This window comes from Trachurus japonicus, chromosome 18 (genome assembly GCF_045865225.1).
Source record: "Trachurus japonicus isolate A0001 chromosome 18, Traja_1.0".
In the NCBI taxonomy this organism is placed as follows: domain Eukaryota; kingdom Metazoa; phylum Chordata; class Actinopteri; order Carangiformes; family Carangidae; genus Trachurus; species Trachurus japonicus.
The window spans coordinates 6,586,310-6,608,967 of NC_140924.1; the positions used below are offsets into that span (position 1 = coordinate 6,586,310).

Consider the following 22,658-nt stretch of genomic DNA (forward strand, 5'->3'; position numbering starts at 1 on the left):
TTTGTCTTAAAATCCTTATTGTTAATTTTGTTGGTAAAACAATTGAAAGCTTGATGGGTAAAACTAAACGCTATAACTTAAGGGTTTGTTAGTGATATTTTTTAAAAGGGAAAAAATTGAGCTTCGTTAAAATGCTAAGGGAGTGGGAGGGTTTGGAGTTTGGGAAAAGTTTAAACACAGACAAATGTGGTGGAAAAAGGTGTTTGTGATTAATTTAAGAGGAATTAAGATCGTGTAAAGGGGTTGTTTAAGAAGGTTCTGTGAGTCCTGGTCCAGGATTATCGGCCTTTTCTAGTGAGAAGGATATTTCAGTAACTCAACAACTAACTAGTAATTTGTTCCTTCAACTTTTTTCTTTCACCTTGAAGATTGTTGAAAAGGTCTTTAACATTATTGCCATAAAAATAAAAACAAAAATGTCCTGAGTGATTGAAACATCAGAGTGTGAAGTGATGGAAGAACAGAAAAACTGTCGTCTTTGGGGTTCGGAGTCATCAATACAGTAACATCGTGATGTTTTGTCACCATTAATCAATCGATTTAGGTGTCAGAAAATATTGTTTGACATCTTCAAACAGTGATTTGTTCAAGCAACAACAAAGACATTCAAGACAATTAATCCAACTTATTTTCAATCAACTATTCATCCGAGTCTTCATATCAATTGTACAGTTGATATATGAAATGGTCCGATTTGCTTCTAGACAAGTTGATTCAACTCTTTTTTTTATCATTATTGTTATTCTTTTAAAGTTGATTATATGGATTTTAAAGTGTCTGAGTTTGATTGTGCCATTGACAAACCACTGATTATTTACTCAGGTGAGTCTTTAGGCTGTATTCAGACCTGTGGCCCGTTTGGAGCAGTTGTTCCCGAAACGGGGAGCGCTCAACCCCAACGATCGGTTTGTTTGGTTCAGATGGTTCAGACACAGCGATTTGGATACGAAATATAAGAGATCTCTTAGAAGAAGAGGGTGGTCTGGTCTCGAGCTTTTCGTTGGCAGTGGGAACCTCAATCGACTCAGATGACTCAAGTCGGATCCATTTTGGGTTTTTTTTTGACTGACTCGGATCGGGTTGGGTCCAAGCTTCAACCGCGATTCAAACCGGGTCGGGTTTTAATTTTCAGGCCTGTTGAAACCTCTATTCCATGGTTCTTGTTTTTCCCAGGTAACCTCCTTCTCCTCCTTCCAGGTAGATTTCGGACCAATGAGAGAACAGTTGGTTCGTTCGCACGTGGCATTTGTTTACAACTTTGGACCGGTTCGGACTGTATGACTGTAGGAGTCCTAAAGCTGCGTTGACACCGGACCTTTTGTTTTTCTCGCGGGCGACAAGTTTACATGTTAAAGCAGAAGTAAGCGATCCGGTCGTTTTGGCTAATGCTGCGTTCCAGGCAGGCTTTTGAAACCGTAAATTACAGCTTCAAGTCACAACTTAACAACTTTGTAGCGTTCCAGGCAACCCACTCATGTTTTTCTGACCTGTTTTACCTGTGAAAGTCACTATAACGGCCACTCGTAACTTCTGACCCATGAACTCGTACCAGATTGAACTGGTACGACTTCACAGGTCAGAAAAACACGAGTTACGAGTTGCCTTGAACGCACCATAACAGTCCTCGTCCCTACGTCACCACATTCACGGCGTCCCTTGGCTGCACACACAGCCCTTCATGCCGTTCTCTCTCCTCATTGGATAAAACTTGTAGGATACGAGAAAAGTTTTCTCCTCGGCTCAGAGCAGAGCAGAGTGACTGACAGACCCGTGTTTCGGTCCAAACACTCTATGTAAGTGATTGCTGTCGGAAGATATAACTATTTAAGACTTATATTAACACAAATATATCGCTTACTTCTGCTTTAAGTCAATGCAAACGAGCGATTGAGTGTTTAATCGCCCAGACGAAAAAACGTTGGGGCTCCGAGCGAAAAATCGCTCCGTCGCTCGAGATGAGAAATCCCAACTCTCCGGCCGCCAGTCGCTCAGCACTGATTGGCTGCCGTAAACCCGGTGGTGCCGGTGTAAACAGAGACACATGGCAGTGGGCATCATGTCATCAAAGCGAAAATGCGAGTCTGTGCCAAATTGACGAGCGAATGCAGCTGAGCAACGGAGCGATTTTTTTGGAGCGATATGAGCGACAGCGACAAGAATAAAAGGTCCGGTGTGAACGCACCTTAATTCATGGATGTGGAACAGGTTGAGATTCTTAAGGGTTTGAATTTCATGTCATAGTTGTATGTCTAGAGTGCTAGAATTGGAGTGTTTACACCAGCGACAGCTTCAGTGTCGAACATTGATTTTTCTTTTGAAAACGGATACATCTCGTTATTCATTCTTGTAAGAAAACCTACCTTTCATGCCTCCAATGTGGCCTTGACACCACGAAGGAAAGCCACAACAGTCAGTTACCATGTGAACACAAACGATGGCCCAAAAGAAAAATATAAGCATTGTATCGGTTTTACACTGCAAAAACTCAAAATCTTTCCAAGAATATTTGTCTTATTTCTTGTCAAAATGTCTCATTTCTAGTCAAAACTAATCTCTTTCCACTTAAAATAAGACTCATCACCTAAAAATTAACTTGTTTTTAGATGATTTTCACTTGTTTCAAACTCATTTTCACTTGAAATAAGTAGAAAAATCTGCCAGTGAAAGGTTTTTTGTGCTTGTAATAAGAAAGAAAAACTTGCTCCACTATCAGATTTTTCTACTTATTTCAAGTGAAAATCTGCTCGAAAGAAGTAAAAAGTGTCTAAAAACAAGCTACTTTTTAATGTGATGAGTCTTATTTGAAGTAAAATGAGATTTGTTTTGACTAGAAATAAGACAAATATTTTTGGTAAGATTTTAAATGTTTTTGCAGTGTAGCCACTGAATCTGAACAAAGCAAAACGAGAACCACGGGTCTGAATTCACCCTTATAATGAGCTTCAATGAACCTCCGCATGCTTGAGGTCTTAACGGGCACTTGGAAAAATATATGGCAGTTATCGGAAATAAACCACGTTGCACCAGGAAGTAGCCTGATCCGAACAGAGACTCATCATCAGGTCGGAGCGGCTCCTCACAAGCGTAGAAGTCTCTGTGAGGAGGACGTCGCTTCTTCACAGTTCAAAGAGTTCAGGTCGAAGGTCGTCGCAGGTGTAGAAGGACAGATGTGTGTGTGTGTGTGTGTGTGTGTTTAGGTCAACAGAAACCTTCAGCTTTGACCTGCAGGACGTCGCTCAGGCCGGGACGACTCTGAAGAACCTGGAGAAGAAAGAAGAAAAAGAAGAACTATATTGATTAGAAACGATCAGCTCAAGTTGAGTTGGTGTTGTTCACATCAGTTTTAAGTAGGGCTGTCAAAGTTAACGCATTAAATAAAGTGTTTAATGTACGGCGGCTTCAGGAGGACAAAGTTCTCCATTAAAGGAGAATTCCGGCCATTTTTGACCCAAGAATTCCGGCCATTTTTGACCCAAGAATTCCGGCCATGTTTGACCTCTAAATCGTTGTCCTGATGGCCACCCAGTGTTGGTTGGAGCAAAAAAAACGCGACTAAAATTTAGGCAGACAAACCAGAGTTACACCATGGCTACCCGGCGCTAGCGCTAACGACAACGCTAACCTATGGGGGCAATTCTTTCAACCACAACAAACACTCAGAAAACAATCAAATATCTATGGTACATGACTGGAATCCTTAGAGACACCACTGAACTCATAAACTGTACAGTATAAACAGTATAAACTTTGTGTTTTTGCATGTAGTCACTCACCTCAGATAGCCGAACTCTGAAACATCCTGGAAAGACATTACTATCCCATCACAGAGCGCCTGCTCTCCCCGCCACAGAAACAAACACTTTTTCCTTGTTGTGATGATTTCTTTACTAAAATAAACGGTCGAGCAGTGCAATGGTAATGTCCAAAATATCTCCATATCTGCATCAATTTTAGTCGTATTTTTTGCTCCAACCAACACTGGGTGAACATCCAGAAAACGATTTAGGGGTCAAAAAATGGTCGGAATTCTCCTTTAACAAACAAACAAAAAAGTTTTCCATTCACATCGAAGCCTGTGATGTGATTTGTGTGTTACGGTTGTGGTGTGCAAATCAAAATATAGTGATAATGTGAAAAAATAGACAATTATGATGTGTTATTGTTTTTCACATCTGTAAAATTGCATATTCTAATGGATTAACTGTAGGTACGCAAATTGCGCCCTACAATACTTTATAAGGAAGAATAGAAGTAAATACAGGTCATATTAGTGTATATAATATTTAGTATTTTAATTGCGATTAATTGAGTCCATTTCTTTTTTTTAAATGAACAACTTTAACCTTTAACGTGCCGACGATTTCCCCAAACAGGTGCTGAGCTTCCTGAGTGTCCGGCTCCTCGAAGTAATCCGACACCGAGACCTCGACCACGATGGACCTGAGGTTGTCACACACACCTACACACACACACAAACACACACACACACACACACACACACACACACACAGAGGACGCTGTATTAATCATGTGTGTGTGATGTTAAAGGGATAGTTCACCCAAGATTGAAATTACTGGGAGAAGTTTCAGAGTCCTCCGTGGCTTCTCTGAGTTACAGGGGGTCTCGGCGTAGCAGTGCATGTCCATATGACGGTTGCAAATGGATACCAACTGTCTTGGTAACAAAAAGACACACCAAAAGACATCCAAATACCTCCATGCTGCTCGTATGTAATGTCCGTCTTGTATTGAAGCCCCGAAATGCAAAATTGTCCCGAAAAAAATTAGTCTATATGTATATTTCAAGCTTGTTGTCTTCGTCCAAATTTGACGAACCAGGAAGAGAAGCTTCCGCTACAAAACAAGCTTGAAATATAGACTTATTAAATTTTTTTCGGGACAATTTCGCATTTCGGGGGCTTCAATACAAGACGGACATTACATACGAGCAGCATGGAGGTATTTGGATGTTTTTTGGTGTGTCTTTTTGTTACGAAGACAGTTGGTATCCATTTGCAACCGTTATATGGACATGCACTGCTACGCCGAGACCCCCTGTAACTCAGAGAAGCCACGGAGGACTCTGAAACTTCTCCCAGCCCTTAGTCCACATGAGGGGGAGGAGATAATGACTGAAATTTCAATTTTGGGTGAACTATCCCTTTAATTTTTCTTAGGTTTTTTAGGGTTTTGCTGCGTCTCACTGTGGAAGTGCAGGATGGCCTGACCGCTGACGGGCGTGTGCGTCAGGATCAGCGTCTGCAGCTTCTTCAGTCCGGTTCGACACAGCTCCGTCGCCGCCTGCAGCCCGAGGTCGGTGACGCGCTCCAGCTCCAACACCTGCAGCTCAGCACAGGTGCGCACTGCACGGAATAAAAACACACACAGGTAACAAGTCTGATGTGTTTTTCCTGTAAATATGTTTCTTTTTTTTTAGTTTTAATAACTTTTGTTTACTCGTAGGGTTCAAAAATCCAAAATAATGAGACATTGTCCCAAAATAATGAGATACTGACTCAAAAAAATGAGGAAATAACTCACATCATATCGATTATATAGTGTAAATACAGCAAACTTGGACGCAATTTGCATATATTTGATATGATGTGAGTAATTACTTCATTGTTTTGAGTTAGTATCTCATTATTTTGGGATAATGTCTCATTATTTTGCCTTAGTATCTCATTATTTTGGGATAATGTCTCATTATTTTGCCTTCGTATCTCATTATTTTGGGATAATGTCTCATTATTTTGCCTTAGTATCTAATTATTTTGCCTTAGTATCTCATTATTTGGGGATAATGTCTCATTATTTTGCCTTAGTATCTCATTATTTGGGGCTATTAAATCTTGTTTTTCTTGTTGTTCATGCTATGGAAGCTCAAAATGGGCTTCCATAGCATGTGAATAAGGGAAATGACAAAAAGACATGAAACAAAGGTGAATAAACAGAGAGTTAAAGTTGCATTTTATCACATTAACACCATTTTTAAATTATACATTAATGTCTGGTGAAAAAATTACCTTAAAAATGTTTTTGTCTAGATTTTTAAGACAAACAAATTTTTAAATTAAATTAAAATATATGGAAACAAGAATTTTCTAAACATCATCTGTTAACTGTGGCTCACCAGCAGCAGCCAATCCCTGAGTCCCACAGCCGGCCCCGCCCACACTGAGCGAGCGGAGGTGTGGCCAGCATCGACCAATCGTCTGCAGGCAGCGGTTTCCAAAACGAGTCGGTTGTTGGCTGAAGGAGAGAGAGAGAGAGAGAAAAAAAAAAGAAAATTAAAAGAATTAAATAATTATATTTCACACTTTGTTGAAACAAGTCGATCAGCAGTGACATCATCACTGACCAGGGGTGAGCCGGCGCCACCTGCAGGCTGACGATGCTCCTGCAGCCGGCGCCCAGGGCCCAGAGAACCTCCTGGCCCACGGGGTCCGACGAGCTCCTAAAGGGACCGAGACAAGGCAAGGCAAGGCATCTTTATTTATATAGCAGCGCATTTCATACCAAGGCAACTCAATGTGCTTTACATAAAGACAAAACATTAAAAAAAAAAGCATAAGACAGAATAAAAACAAACAAAACACTAAAAACAGAGTTAAAAGCAAGAGCAAATAAAAGAAGTTTTAAGTTCTCAGCTATAAGCACGTGAAAAGAGAAATGTTTTTAACCTGGATTTAAAAGTGCTGACTGTTGGGGCTGATCTCAGTTCTGCTGGTAGTTTGTTCCAGTTGTGTGCAGCATAACAGCTAAATGCTGCTTCACCATGTCTGGTCTGAACTCTGAGCTCCACTATCTGACCTGAGTCAGTAGATCTCAGAGCTCTACTGAGTTTAGACTCTACTAACATGTCATTCATGTAGTTTAGACTCTACTAACATGTCATTCATGTAGTTTAGACTCTACTAACATGTCATTCATGTAGTTTAGACTCTACTAACATGTCATTCATGTAGTTTAGACTCTACTAACATGTCATTCATGTAGTTTAGACTCTACTAACATGTCATTCATGTATTCTGGACCTAAACCATTCAGTGATTTGTAAACCAGTAGCAGAACTTTAAAATCTATTCTGTAGCCGACTGGGAGCCAGTGTAAGGTCTGAAGAACCGGGCTGATGTGATCTGATCTCTTTGTTCTGGTTAAAACTCGAGCTGCAGCGTTCTGAATGAGCTGCAGCTGTTTGATACTTTTTTGGGGGAGACCAGTCAGAAGACCGTTGCAGTAGTCTAGTCTACTGGAGATAAAAGCATGAATCAGCTTCTCCTGATCAGTTTGGGACATAAAACCCTTAATTCTGGATATGTTCTTAAGTTGATAAAAGGCTGATTTGGGGATCACACTGCAAAAACTCAAAATCTTACCAAGAATATTTGTCTTATTTCTAGTCAAAACAAATCTCATTCTACTTAAAATAAGACTCATCACATTAAAAAGTAGCTTGTTTTTAGACACTTTTTACTTCTTTCAAGCAGATTTTCACTTGAAATAAGTAGAAAAATCTGATAGTGGAGCAAGTTTTTCTTTCTTATTACAAGCACAAAAAACTTGCTTTCACTGGCAGATTTTTCTACTTATTTCAAGTGAAAATTAGTTTGAAACAAATGAAAATGATCTAAAAACAAGTACATTTTTAGGTGATGAGTCTTATTTTAAGAGAAAAGAGATTAGTTTTGACTAGAAATGAGACATTTTGACAAGAAATAAGACAAACATTCTTGGAAAGATTTTGAGTTTTTGCAGTGCAGACAGGCGATCGGTCAGACAGACAGACAGGGGATCAGACAGGCGATCGGTCTCACCTGTACGTGAGTGTGTGCAGGTTCCTGCAGTAGCAGCTGGCCAGCCACAGCGTCCGCTCCGTCAGGATGTGAGGACACTGAGACACCGAGAGGAGGAGCAGACTGCCGCCGGCCGACCGCAGCAAGGCCTCCAGCCCCGGCTCCACGCTGCCCCTAAACACACACACACACACACACACACACACCATCAGGACAACTACAATACCCACAATGCACTCTGTCAGGCTGAACGTTCCTCCCTTTTACAGTAATCTCTTTCTCTGTCGACAACACTAAGGGCCGGATCTACTAAGATCCCAGATAACTGGCGCTAATGCGTGCTCCTAGTAACATTTTGCGTGTTTGGTTAGCGCACGAAAAATGAGTGATCTACTAAGAGTAAAATGACAACACACGCAAACTGCAGTATTTAAAAGAGTGTTTTGCGCGTGGTAATCGTGCTAAATAAAGACGCGAAATCTGTTTCAGGTTTGGTAAATCACACTGCGTGCCCTACATAAATCTAATTACTCTACTCTATTTTGCGTGTTCTGGCAGAAACGTACATATTTGCATAGTCATTAAGGCAAAAGCGCTAAATGGATTGCACGTGCTATTTTGCCCGTTGGAGAGACGCAATCCTCGGTGCGCCTGGTTAGTAGATCAGCTTCAGCTGGTGAAACGAAATGTGAAGAAACGGTCATGTGAAAAAGAATTTCCCTAGAGGGACAATAAAGGTCTAAAGTCTAAGTCTATACACGCAAACCTTTAGTAGATTCGGCCTTGGACTCTCGCTGAAATTAGATACTGTTACTATGGCAACATGCACATTATAAGTGTGTGTGTGACATCCTTCCCAGTGTGCAGCACTCACTGTTAATCCCCAAGAGCTGAAAACCTAGATTAAGATTTGGCTTGAAGGCTCAGGTTGTTGTTGTAGGAGCTGAAACCTACAAACTGGGTTCGAAATATTGATTCGTGGTCGTACCACCAGTGAAAACAGAAGCCCGTCGCCCCCGGTTACCTGGTGTTCCTGTGGTAATCCTCCCGCGACTCGTCAGCCCGTCGGCTCCGAGGCTTCAGGTTGTTCAGAACCACGGACTGAGTCTGAGTGCACCACTGAGACAGAGTGGTCAGGAACTACACACACACACACACACACACACACACACACACACAGAAGAACGTTTAATGGATCAATAATAGTCTATATAATATAATAACAATCAATAACCATCTGTATTGGTCTCAAACAGAGATGGACTACTGGTCAAAATTTACTCCGTTACAAGTAAAAGTAGCTCAGTCGACATGTTACTGGAGTAAGAGTAAAAAAGTACTTGCTTTTAAAGGTACTTAAGTATCCAAAAGTACATGCTTTTAAATTTACTTCAAGTAGAGTAAGAGTAAATTTCTTATTTTTCACATCAATGAATTACTATAATTTTTTCTAAATGAATGTAAGGAGCTTTTAACTCTTGTTTCCGAGAATGAACTCTTTGAAAGCAGCTGCAGTGATGTGCTGCTTTTAGGGGTTAGAGTTTCCTTCTCTGACAAACACAGCTTGTGTCCAATAGGATTTTAGAAAAAGACCTGAAAGTAACCAGTACTTTTCAGCCTTCCTACAAATTAACTCCAGTAAAAGTTAAAGCAGAAGTAAGTGATATATTTGTGTTAATATAAGTCTTAAATAGTTATATCTTCCGACAGCAATCACTTACATAGAGTGTTTGGTCTGAAACACGGGTCTGTCAGTCACTCTGCTCTGCTCTGAGCCGAAGAGAAAACATTTATCGTATCCTACAGTTTTTATCCAATGAGGAGAGAGAACGGCATGCAGGGCTGTGTGTGCAGCCAAGGGACGCCGTGAATGTGGCGACGTAGGGACGAGGACTGTTATGGTGCGTTCAAGGAAACTCGTTTTTTTCCGACCGTGAAGTGGTACCAGTTCGATCTGGTACGAGTTCACGGGTCAGAAGTTACGAGTGGCCGTTATAGTGACTTTCACCGGTAAAACAGGTCGGAGAAACACGAGTGGGTTGCCTGGAACGCTACAAAGTCGTAAGTTGTGACTTGAAGCTGTAATTTACGATTTCAAAAGCCTGCCTGGAACGCAGCATTAGCCAAAACGACCGGACCACTTACTTCTGCTTTAAAATATTTGTCTTGGAAATGTATTCAAGTAAGAGTAATAAGTACCAAAGAAATCTAATACTCAAGTAAAGTACAAATCCTCTGGATATGTACTGAAGTACAGTACTCAAGTAAATTTACTCCGTTACTGTCCACCACTGGTCTCCAAACAAACATGAAACGTAAAACCAAACAATAATAACAACATGTTGTCGGTGATCCAAACAAAATGATCATAACTACAGAGATAAATCAATAGAAACAAAGGTGATGATTGATTGATTGATTGATTGATCGATCGATCGGTTACCTCGGTCGACACTCTGGCGCTGTCCAGGCGGAGGCGGGTCCAGACGGCCGGGTGCCTAGCGACGACCCTCCAGTCGCAGCAGACCTCGGCCGCGCGCAGCAGCGAGCGCACGTCCAGGTACGGGAAGACGCAGAAGAGCCCGGCCCGCCGCCGTAGGCTCTCCGCCCCCAGGGGCCTGTCGCCACGACGACGGGAGGACGGGGTGGAGCGGGGGGAGGAGGGGGCGTCTGAGGGTGGCGAAAGAGGAAGAAGAAGAAGAGGGAGAAGAAAAAAGGAGAAGAAGAAGGGAGACAAAAAAAGGAGAAGAAGAAGAGAAGGGGAAAAAGAAAAAACGATATGAGAAAAAGAAGGAGAAGAAAAAGAAGAAAAAGAGAACAAGGAAAAAAGGAGAAAAATAAGGAAGAGAATAAGAAAAAGGAGAACAAGAAAAAAGAAGGAGAAGAGAGAGAACAAAAAAGAAAAAGAAAGAAAAGAAAGAAGAGGAAGAAAGGAAAAAGAGAAAGAGAAAAAACGATAAGAAGAAAGAGAACAAAAAAAGAAATAGAAAAAAGAAAAGAGGAAGAAAGAGAAGGAGAAGAAAGAAAAGAAGAAAGAGAACAAAAAAAGAAAGAAAAAACGAAAGAGAAGGAGAAGAAGAAGAAGAAGAAGTGAGAAGGACAAAGGAGAAGAAGAAGAGAAGGGGAAGAAGAAAAAACGAGATGAGAAAAAGAAGAAGAAAAAGAAGAAAAAGGAGAACAAGAAAAAAAAAGGAGAAAAAGAAGAAAGAAAAGAGGAAGAAAGGAAGAAAGAGAAGAAGAAAAGGGTAAATGAGAAGAAGCAGAAAGAGAAAGAAGAAGAAGAAAAGAAACACTCAACAACAACAAGAGGAGGAAATATAAAATAAAACAGAGTTTAAAGGATAATTACCGGGTTTTTTTACAATCTGGACCTTATTTCTATCATAAAATCCGATCATTTCCTCCCCCAGATAACTTTGGTGTCATTACAAGTCGCTCTGATGAAATTAGCCGCGTATATCTGTATAATGCGAGAATGCAGCCTCTAAATAACACATTATCTGCAGAGAAACTCCTTCATTTCACCAATATTTAGTTCTGATACACTAGTGCTATTCCCCTCTGAGTCCGGGGTTAGCTGTTATCAACATCCGGGGTCTGTAGGTTGACCTACTGACCTCTGACCTGGATGATGTCATCTCCGACCGCGGTGCGGCGTGGCTTGTTGCTACCGCTAATGCTACGGTTCGTTTCTGCGTGTTTCTGACTTGTCAGAACCATAGACTGTAAAAAGAATGGACGTAGCGTCCGTGACGTCACCCATTGGTTTTGGGGAGTCGTTTTTGTGACTCAAATATGGCAGCCTGAACAGCGCCATGTTGGATTGGCCGGCCGAGAACCCGCCCACTGGCCTCGAAGCAGCTGTCCACGGAGCTGCTCGGACCTGTCACAACGTTTCCGCGCCCTAATTGGCCAGAGTTTTAACCTAATAACAGTAAAACTGTAGAGTTAAAAAAAAATTCACCCCCCTCAGAGTGTGTGCGGGGGTAGAAACTATCGATTGAGACGAAAAAACGTTCTGACACCAGGCTTTTAACATGTTATTGAGGATGTAAAGTGGGTGATTTTAACATGGGGGGTCTATGGGGACATGCTGCTTTCTGACACCAGCCCCCAGAGGAAGAAGAGGGGATTGCAGTTTTTTGAACGCGGAAGTGAGCTTCACTTCTCAGACCGACAACTGCCCCCTTGGTCAGAACAAAATGCAGCTGGATGAAGTTCAGCTTCCACAGGCTTCCTCTCCTCAACCTGGACTCACTAAAGCTCCGGCTAGTTGAGATAAAAAACGCTCAGAGATGACATCATCCAGGTCAGAGGTCAGTAGGTCAACCTACAGACCCCGGATGTTGATAACAGCTAACCCCGGACTCAGAGGGGAATAGCACTAGCCTATCAGAACTAAATATTGGTGAAATGAAGGAGTTTCTCTGCAGATAATGTGTTATTTAGAGGCTGCATTACGCTGCCCTGTAGACTCCATTATACGGATATACGCGCCTCTCGGCTGGAGCTCATTTCATCACAACCACTTGTAATGACACCAAAGTTATCTGGGGGAGGAAATGATCGGATTTTATGCTAGAAATAAGGTCCAGATTGTTAAAAAAAAAGTTAATTATCCTTTAAAGTTTAAAGTCGACCTGATCCCGGTGTGTGAGTCCTGGAGAAGACGAGTCGTCTCATCTCGATGCTGCTCCAACAGCCGTCCTCCTCTTCATCTTCCTCCTCCTCCTCTTCCTCCTCCTCCTCGGTGCTGTGATGACGTCGGTGTCTTTTGTTCCACGTTCTCCCCCACCCTCCCTCCCCCACCCTGCACACACAACACAAGAAAAACAAAAACAATCAAACTGGGCTAATCCATCTGAGTCCAGTTGTTCATAGATAATCTGATCAGATTTTGGATAATTGATTGGATCAAATCTTGAAAACGAGTTGTTTCAAAACTAAAAAAAGATTCTGAGATCAGATCAGATCACGTCTCTGTTTAAATCTGGATCAAACCCTCAGTTTGTGTTGATCAACTTTTTAGTCGGATCAGGAGCTATTATCTAAAACATCAGGATTATTCTGAACAAAATGTGAATTAAATTATATTCAAACTGGTCAAATAAATAACATTTTATAATGTAACATATATATATATTTATTGGTTTATATTATATAGTAGTTAACTCTTGATTATTCCACAAGTGAAGAATTTTTCCCCAACTACTGGATAATTAAAGGGGACCTATGCAAGTCTGCTCTGCTCTCAGCCATGTGCATCTGTTTACAATGAAGCCGGCGAAAAATCAATAAATGGAGCGGTGGATAACGTTACATAACATATACGATGTTACCACGTATGTGTTTGTGTAGTCTTAACCGTCCTGAACAAAAGATTGCGGGTTACGGAGCGCATTTGTGTCGCGGCCGTGAGACGCCAGGTGAAGGCAGAGAGCCTCCGTTGTCACTCGTAACAAGTCACAAGTCATGTAGTTAACCATCACAATTACTCTGAGCTTTTTAATTAAGGTAAAAATGTAGCACAGCCACGGGAAAATCCTGCTTAGTTCCTCTTTAAATTAAATCTGATGTTTGAATTTGAAACACATGGAAATTTGACTAATGTACTGTATATTTGCCTTTCTTTTATTTATTTAAACAGCCAGACCAGATAAGATCAGGTCTGTCTGTTTAACTGACATTGAAGAAACAAAAAAAAACAGCACAGAAAACAACACAAACAGCCCATTTTCATATAAATCCTCTCTGAGTGTCTCCACGCTACCTGTTGTTAACAGACCTGTCAGCCTTCAGTGTGATACACAGTCACATTTTACACTCATTACCTGAAACGTGAAAAGTTCATATCTGGATCAGACTGGTCCAATCCAACTGAGCTTTGAACAATTTAGGGTAAAAGTAAAGGTGGATTACGTGATCCTGGATGGAAAAAGAAGGGATTTCAAAATCCTGATTTGTAGTTGCGTTTCCATCCACCTTTTTTTATTCGCATTTTCAAAAATTGCGAATAAATACTTGGATGGAAACGCCGGAAATTCAAGGAAAAAAAGGCAGTAAATGCGCATAAAAGTTTTTACGCTTTGGGGGGGTGGATTTGTCAGCGTATCGATAAAAGGAAAATGCAACTTTTTGTTATGGAAACAGATTATGCGAATTGAGCCAGAGTTTGTGGGTGAAGTCTCTGCTGGACGACGACTTCCCAAAAGTCCTTCACCCGCCGACGTTCAAACAAATGGAGAACGACACACTCCTCCTCTCCCAATAATCGCATAACAATAACGACTGGAAACGGGCATAAATTCGCATTTGCTTTTTGCGCATTTTCACAAAATCTGCTCTTAAATTCGATCCATTTGGATGGAAACCCAGTTATTGTGATCCAGATTAAACCTTTTGAACAACTGGGCCCAGAAGTCAACAAAACAGATAATTCAATAAATAAAAAGGTCTAGACTGTAGAGATGCATACCAGAACCTCTCTCTCCTCCCATCCCCTCCTCCTCCTCCTCCTCCTCCTCCTCCTCCTCTGTCCAGTCGGGTCCAGGGTGGAGGGTAGTAGTGGTGGTGGAGGAGGTGGGGGGGGTCACAGTCCCACCCCCCAGAGCCCAGAGACAGCGTCCGCATGCGCCCACTCAGACCGCTGCAAAGACACATATAACCAATAGATCTGGTAAAATCTATTTATTATGAATCAATAAAGTTTATTATAGATCATTAATAGGAGAGAAAGTCTAAATGTGTCAGATACCCGTAGTGATGGTGGTCGCTGTACAGCTGCTCCCCGAGGCGACACGAAGCTGAGACACTGTAACTCCTCTGGAGGAGGAGGAGGAGGAGGAGGAGGAGGAGGCGGAGGAGGAGAAGGAGGAGGAGGAGGAGGAGGAGGAAGAGGAAGACAATGAGGAGGAAGAGAAGGAAGAGGAGAAGGAGGAAGAGGAGGAAGAAGAAGAAGAGGAGGAGGAGGAGGAGGAAGAGGAAGAAGAAGAAGAAGAGGAGAAGGAGGAGGAGAAGAAGAGGGAGTGGAAGAGAAGGAGGAGGAGGAGGAGGAAGAAGAGGAGAATGAAGAAGAAGGAGAAAAAAAGGAGGAGGAGGAGGAAAAATAAGAAGAGGAGGAGGAGGAGGAGGAGAGGAAGAAGAGGAGGAAGAAGAAGAACAAGAAAAAGAGCAGGAAGAGGAAGAGGAGAAGGAGGAAGAAGAAGAGGAAGAAAAAGAAAAAGAGGAGGAGGAAGAGGAAGAGGAGAAGGAGGAAGAACAAGAGGAAGAACAAGAAAAAGAGGAGGAGGAGGAGGAGGAAGAGGAAGAAGAGGAGGAAGAAGAAGAACAAGAAAAAGAGCAGGAAGAGGAAGAGGAGGAGGAAGAAGAAGAGGAAGAAAAAGAAAAAGAGGAGGAGGAAGAGGAAGAGGAGAAGGAGGAAGAACAAGAGGAAGAACAAGAAAAAGAGGAGGAGGAGGAGGAGGAAGAGGAAGAAGAAGAGGAGGAAGAACAAGAAAAAGAACAACAAGAGGAAGAAGAGGAAGAGGAGGAGTGAACAGGTGTATTGTTACGTCTCCTTGTGTCAATAAAGTTGTGTTGAACAGCTGTATTGTTACGTCTCCTTGTGTCAATAAAGTTGTGTTGAACAGCTGCTCACCCGGTTGCCGAGGGTTTCCTGCATCGTCTTCATCAGGTCGTCGTTGCTGCCGTCCAGACTGCGTCCGTGGTAACCGTACGGGTTGGCGGCGCCATACAGCCCGTCGCCGTGTGTGTATCTGACGTCGTCAGTGTCGTTGCTGCTGCTGTCGTTGCTGTGGTGACGGTGATGGTGATGCAGGAAGCCGCCGTCGTCATGGTGATGATGATGCGAGTGCGAGGAGCTGAGCTGCAGCAGCTGTCGCTCCGCTCGGTCGGCTCGGTCCAGCAAGGTCTCGATGAACAGCTGGAGAAACAAGTCGTACATTTACGAGAATAATTCGTACATTTCCTACGAGAAAAAAGTCACAACATTACGAGAATAAAGTCATAAATTTACGAGAATAAAGTCGTACATTTCCTACGAGAAAAAAGTCACAACATTACGAGAATAAAGTCATAAATTTACGAGAACAAAGTCGTAAATTACGAGAATAAAGTCGTGAATTTACGAGAATAAAGTCGTACATTTCCTACGAGAAAAAAGTCACAACATTACAAGAATAAAGTCATAAATTTACGAGAAAAAAGTCGTACATTTCCTATGAGAAAATGTCATAACATTACGAGAATAAAGTCGCACATTTACGAGAATAAAGTCGTACATTTACGAGAATAAAGTTGTACATTTCCTACGAGAAAAAAGTCACAACATTACGAGAATAAAGTCATAAATTTACGAGAATAAAGTTGTACATTTCCTACAAGAAAAAAAGTCATAAATTACGAGAATAAAGTCGCACATTTCCTACGAGAAAAAAGTCATAACATTTCGAGAATAAAGTTGTGAATTTACGAGAATAAAGCTGTAAATTTACGAGAATAAAGCCGAACATTTCCTACGAGAAAAAAGTCACAACATTACGAGAATAAAGTCGTAATTTACAAGAATAAAGTCGTGAATTTACGAGAATAAAGTCGTACATTTCCTACGAGAAAAAAGTCATAACATTACGAGAAAAAAGTCGTAAATTTACGAGAATGAAGTCGTACATTTCCTACGAGAAAAAAGTCACAACATTACGAGAATAAAGTCGTACATTTACTACGAGAAAAAAGTCACAACATTACGAGAATAAAGTCGTAAATTACGAGAATAAAGTCGTAAATTTACAAGAATAAAGTCCTACATTTCCTACGAGAAAAAAGTCACAACAGTACGAGAATAAAGTTGTAAATTTACGAGAATAAAGTCGTACATTTCCTACGAGAAAAAAGTCATAACATTACAAGAATAAAGTTATAAATTTACAAGAATAAAGTCGTACATTTCCTATGAGAAAAAAGTCATAACATTACGAGAATAAAGTCGTAAATTACGAGAATAAAGTTGTACATTTACGACTTTATTCTCGAAGTTTGTGATTTTTTTATTTGTCAATGTGGCCCTAATACTCCGTCGTATATATAATATATACTATATATAAATCAATCACATAATCAGTAATAGATCCATATTATTATTCTAAATTATAAAAAATGTCGGCGCCACCTGTAGTCGTGTTTTGGCCTCTGCTTCTTTTTCTGCCGTCGCCCTCAGGAAACGCTCGATGTCGACCATCTCCCTGCAGACACACACACACACACACACACACACACGCACACACACACATGTTTCAAAATGATTGATACAATATTAACATTAGTGGGAAAGAAAAACAACACAACAGATGAAACGATAATGTAAATACACATCCGCTGCAGCTCTGATAGGATCTGCTGTTTGTCTCTGTGTCCGTTACATAACAGAGTCGTGTTGTATTGTTTTTATCTCCGACCCCCCGACGGCCAGTTGGATGCAGATAATTACGTCACATATAAAAAACACACACACACGACACAAAAACAGCATTAAAAAATAAATCACAGTATGTGCCGACAAATGAAGCTGCATAAAACGCACACACACACAGAAAACACAACTCCCTCGGGGATGCAATGTCTCACTGTCATCTTATATTAATCATCACAGCCGAGTGTGTGTCTGTGTGTGTGTGTGTGTCTGTGTGTGTGTGTGTGTGTGTGTCCAGTGAGGCAGAATAAACGTGACGTGTCCTCTGTCTGTGCATTGTGTTGTCGTTGTCGTGTTTCTCTGTTTTTTCGGTACACTGACTGGCTGCGCTCTCTGGTCGAGACATTCAGAGGAATTATAATTCATTTTTTACAGAATAAAAAGGACAAAACTGAATGAAATATAAAGATGAGTCTCTGTTGTGTTTTAAATGACATATAAACATGGCTGTACCGTATCCTCTGCTACAGGCCTCGGTGCTTTATTCTCTTAACCGACTGAGCCTTGTTTTGTTCGTTCATTTATGCAGAATTAACTATCAAACTATGAAACTGAAACTAAATTCAAAACCTGGTGATTTTCAGGCAAGTTCTGGATTCATAAGGGAAAAAAATCAATGTTTTTATGATTAATAAGCAGATTTCTGGATGTTTATGATATAGATTTATAATACAATGACTCATCAGAAAGTCAAAATCAAACTTAATCCATACAGATGTTCATGTCTGTCAGATTTGACCAAGTGAAATCCTGATTTTTTCTTTATTTCTGTGGCTGATAGGATGTTTAGGATCAGATAAACTGACAATTGTTTTTTCAAATCAACCTTTTCCTTCAGAAAATAGCAAGAAACGCTCATTATAATTTCCCACAGACGAAAGGAAACATCCTCAACATCGTCAACAGAAAACAAGAGATACTGACTGTTGTCGTTCGTTCAGCTCCTTCTCTTTTCCGTGCAGCTCTCTCTTTAATCGCTCCATCATCTCCATGGCAGCTGAGATCTGAGATATAAATATAGACATAAGACATTAAACTGTTTATTAACCCCACACATGAGAAATTTGGTTGTAACAGCAGCATTTGTGACATACAAGGTAAAAAAGTAGAAGAATGTGCAAATATAGAGATATAAAAGACAAACATATAGTTATGAACCAACATGTTTAAGGAATAAATACAGTTATTTACAAGAATAGGATAGTATTATATTCACAGTGTTGGTAGTTTAAGTGTGTATGGGGGTGTACAGCAGCAAGGTGCAGTTTGTACACAAAAAATGCAACTGGAATCTCTTGAAACTCCAATAATTAATTTAAAGGGGGCATATTATGGAAATATCACTTTTTTAAGGCTCTTTATGGGTGTTTGTCTTGACTTCCGGTCCCCAAAATGTAAGAATTGACAAAGAAATCTGTAATTTTCAGGCTCCCCAGGTTGAAATCCATGTGATGTAACTAGGATTCGAATTTGCATAATCCCACCCCTACCTGGGATCGGTAGAAGGGGGCGGGGCTAGCAGTGGCTCATTTGCATTTAAAGGGACAGACACTAAAACCAGCCGTTCTGAACAGGGTTGTTTTGAGAGGATGAAAAGATCCTTTGATCCTTAAGGTATTTTGACCAAAACATGTCATCTTTAAGACACCTGGGAACAATAGAATGAATCTCCTTGTTGTTTACAACTACTTCCGGGTAGAAAACCAGCATGAGAACAATAGTAACGGACGAGAGTTTCGCTACATATATCTAATTTTTCATGTCACTATATCACCGTTTAGACTAATTTGATGTTTGTAAAGTTTATAAAACCAATGATTGGACAAACATTACTATTAATGTGTGCACATTTTTGTAATTAGTCATGGTTATCATAGATTAGCCGGGCTAACGGTTAGCTACCTGTTTAACTTTAATAACTCAGTGACTCAATAAACGGTCCATGAATAAATATTTTCTCCAGCGGATATCTGAGTTACAACATGACTGAGCTAACTGGAGTAGTTTCATGTCGTGTCCGACAACGGGAGGGTTTTAACAGCTGACGTCCTGGTGTTAGCTTAGCTACCGCCGTTAGCTTAGCTACCGTTAGCTTAGCTATCATTAGCTGTCCCTGTCAGCTGCAGCCACTGATGCTTTCTAGACACTGTGATTCCCCAAACTGAATAAATACAACACATAGCAACACAAAACACACACACAGAAATAGTAGCTAATGTTTCTTCAATCACTTCAGATTTGTCTAAACGGTGATAGGGCGTGAAAAATATATATAGCCTAGCTAAACTCTCGTTCGTTACTATTGATCTCATTCAAATTATGTGCTGGTTTTCTACCCGGAAGTAGTTGTAAACAACAAGGAGATTCGTTCTATTTTAATTTGTGGAAAAGGGGCAGAATACGTCTCCTTTAATGTGTGTTTGAACTCTTTTCTGTATCATCGTAGCAGCTCCGCCACCCACCTGTCTGGACAGGTATGCCGCTCTCTGCTCCACTTCCTGTTTCTCGCTCTTCAGTCGCTCCCCCTCCCACCGCTCCCGCTGCAGCTCCACCTCCCTCCGCTGCAGCGCCACCCGCAGGCGGGCCACGCGCCGGTTCACACGCTCCTCCACCTCCGCAAACGTCCGGGCGATCTTCCGGTCCAGGCCGAGGCCCAGCCGCTCCTCCAGCCCGATGCCCACCGACAGCCCGAACTCCAGCACGCCGACTCCGCCCCCCACATCCTTCCCGGGCAGCGCCAGCGCGGTGGACGGGGTCTCCGCCGGCGCCGCGGGGCCCGTGGAGGCGGGAAGAAGAGCTCGATCCGAGGAGCCGAACATCTCCCTGAGCAGCTGCATGGAGGCGGAGGACGAGGCGAGGTCCAGGCAGGCCAGCGGCAAGGGGAAGCAGCGGGGCTCCGCGCCCAGAGAAGAGCTCTGTCTTTGGGGTAGAGCGGGGCCGGGGAGCGGGAGAACGCCCGGTCTGGAGCTTCTGACCCGAGCCTGAAAGGTAAGGTAGGGTTAAGTAGGGCTGCGTTAAAAAAATGATTTTCCGATTTATAACGATCTTCATTTGAAAGTTCAGATATCGATTCATAAAATCTTTAGATTCATCTTTTAAAGCAGAAGTAAGAGATCTGGTCGTTTAGGCTAATTTTCTGTCAGCCGATGGAGTTAGCAGTCCCCGCCCTCGTCCCTACGTCACCACATTCACGCGCATCCCTTGGCTGCACACACAGTCAAGGGATGCCGTTCTCTCTCCTCATTGGATAAAGGTTGTAGGATACGAGGAAAGTTTTCTCCTCGGCTTACAGCAGAGCAGAGTGACTGACAGACCCGTGTTTCGGACCAAACACTCTATATAAGTGATTGCTGTCTGAAGATATAACTATTTAAGACTTATATGAACACAGATATTCCGCTTACTTCTGCTTTAAGTAGGGCTGCGTTTAAAAAAAAAGATTTTCCGATTTATATCAATCTTCATTTGAAAGATCAGATATCGATTCATAAAATCCTTAGATCGATCTTTTAATGTACGCCGTTGCACTGTTTACTTCTGGAGTGGGTCACTTTAAATAAATTTTCATTAAATAAGAATTCCGGCCATTTTTGACCCAAGAATTCCGGCCATTTTTGACCCCTAAATCGTTGTCCTGATGGTCACCCAGTGTTGGGGGGAGCAAAAAAACGTGACTAAAATTGATGCAGACAAACTGGACGGCGCTAGGGATAGCGACAACGCTAACCTATGGGGGCAATTCTTTCAACCACAACAAACACTCAGAAAACAATCACATATCTCTGGTACATGACTGGAATCCTTAGAGACACCACTGAACTTATATAGTGTAGAGTATAAACAGTATAAACTTTGTGTTTTTGCATGTAATCACAGACATTACTATCCCATCACAGAGCGCCTGCTCTCCCCGCCACAGAAACAAACACTTTTTCCTTGTTGTGAGGATTTCTTTACAAAAATAAACAGTCAGAGATGTTTTGGACATTACCACTGCACTGCTCCACCGTTTATTTTTGTAAAGAAATCATCACAACAATGAAAAAGTGTGTGTTTCTGTGGCGGGGAGAGCAGGCGCTCTGTGCTTTCCCTTTTTGGGAAATTTTTCTCCACCAAGTCTTTGCAATGAGCTCTTTGCACAGCTCCACTACTTCCTGAACTTAATGCTGCTCCTTTGTTTCCTGTCTTACATTATTGGACATCCTGATTAATCCAGGTGTGTCTGACCATTGTGACTACTCAGACACACCTGGATTAATCAGTTTGTCCAATAATGTAAGACAGGAAACAAAGGAGCAGCATTAAGTTCAGGAAGTAGTGGAGCTGTGCAAAGAGCCCATTGACCGTTATTTCTAGGTTATTTCTAGACATTGTGACGCAATTAATCGTTATTTCTTGGCTATTTCTTGACATTATCCAGACCTGCCAACATTGGCAAAATATTTTGAGTACTACCTTGTGTCGTGCGGCTTTTTTTTCTCGCGGACCTTTGCAACTTACTTTGCTTTGCAGTAATTTCCCTATGATTCACTGGCTGGAAATCAGTTATAAAAGTTACAAAAAAAACAATGAAATTATATATTTTTGATTGAACAAAATATAGCCTAGACATTTTAACCATTTATTCACAGAGAAAACCCATCAACAGAAAACCAAACAATGGTATGTCCTGTCCTCTGCAATGGATTCCCAATTCTAGGGTAGGCTAAGAGAAAAACACTGTGGAAAGTACGTATTAGCCTACAGTTACTTAAATAAAAATCACAGGGTACTGTTCTTGACTAAAATGTAGCTACTTTCCACATTGTTACACACACACACACACACACACACACAATAACCTTGCATCTACAGGAGCTATTCCTTCATGACAGGAGCCAGTGAATCATAGGGAAATTACTGCAAAGCAAAGTAGTTGCAAAGGTCTGCGAGGAAAAAAAAGCAGCGCGACACAAGGTAGTACTCAAAATATTTTGCCAATGTTGGCAGGTCTGGTTATTTGACAACATTACATTAAAAAAAGCACCAATTAAAGCAGAAATGAATAATCATAATGCTTGAATCACCTGTGACAGCACCAGCAGCGTCTCGTAGGTGTGTCGGCTGACCAGGTGAGCCTGGAGCTCAGGTACGGACACGAAACGAAACTTGTCGCCACAGCGAGGACAAAAGTAGGGCATCTCCTTGGAGGAAGAGGAGGAAGAGGAAGAGGAAGAGGAGGCGGAGGAGGAGGAGGAGGAAGACATGATTCACCAGGGAGGTGCAGAGTAGACCTGGAAGATAAAAAAGGGACACGTCACGAAAAGAAAAAACAAAGAGACAGCGACTGGTTGTAGGATAAGACGGGAACAATTGAGACGTTTTTCCCCTTCATGCACACAAAGCAGGAGATGAGT

General features: G+C 41.6%; 1 protein-coding gene across 1 annotated transcript; it reads right to left on the bottom strand.

Moving 5' to 3' along the window:
* Positions 1-3,104: 3,104 nt before the first annotated feature.
* On the bottom strand, positions 3,105-22,523 carry LOC146968537 (F-box only protein 41-like). The gene is made up of 16 exons (XM_085759675.1): positions 22,329-22,523; positions 19,725-20,243; positions 18,187-18,266; positions 16,963-17,035; positions 15,433-15,717; positions 14,551-14,618; positions 14,272-14,442; positions 12,437-12,606; positions 10,240-10,466; positions 8,821-8,936; positions 7,818-7,970; positions 6,362-6,457; positions 6,134-6,252; positions 5,205-5,363; positions 4,344-4,459; positions 3,105-3,261 (listed from the first exon to the last, which is right to left on the bottom strand). The coding sequence occupies exons 1-16, from the start codon at positions 22,506-22,508 to the stop codon at positions 3,199-3,201; spliced, it is 2,595 nt and encodes an 864-aa protein (XP_085615801.1). The 5' UTR covers positions 22,509-22,523; the 3' UTR covers positions 3,105-3,198.
* Between the last annotated feature and the right edge of the window lie 135 nt (positions 22,524-22,658).

Bases quoted from the DNA above. Each gene is read 5' to 3' on its own strand.
- LOC146968537 (XM_085759675.1), bottom strand. From the start codon at position 22,508: ATGTCTTCCTCCTCCTCCTCCTCCGCCTCCTCTTCCTCTTCCTCTTCC. The intron at 14,619-15,432 runs GTGAGCAGCTGT...CTCCTCCTCCAG, and splicing joins AGGAAACCCTCGGCAACCGG to AGGAGTTACAGTGTCTCAGC. The intron at 14,443-14,550 runs GTATCTGACACA...GTGTCTTTGCAG, and splicing joins AGCGACCACCATCACTACGG to CGGTCTGAGTGGGCGCATGC.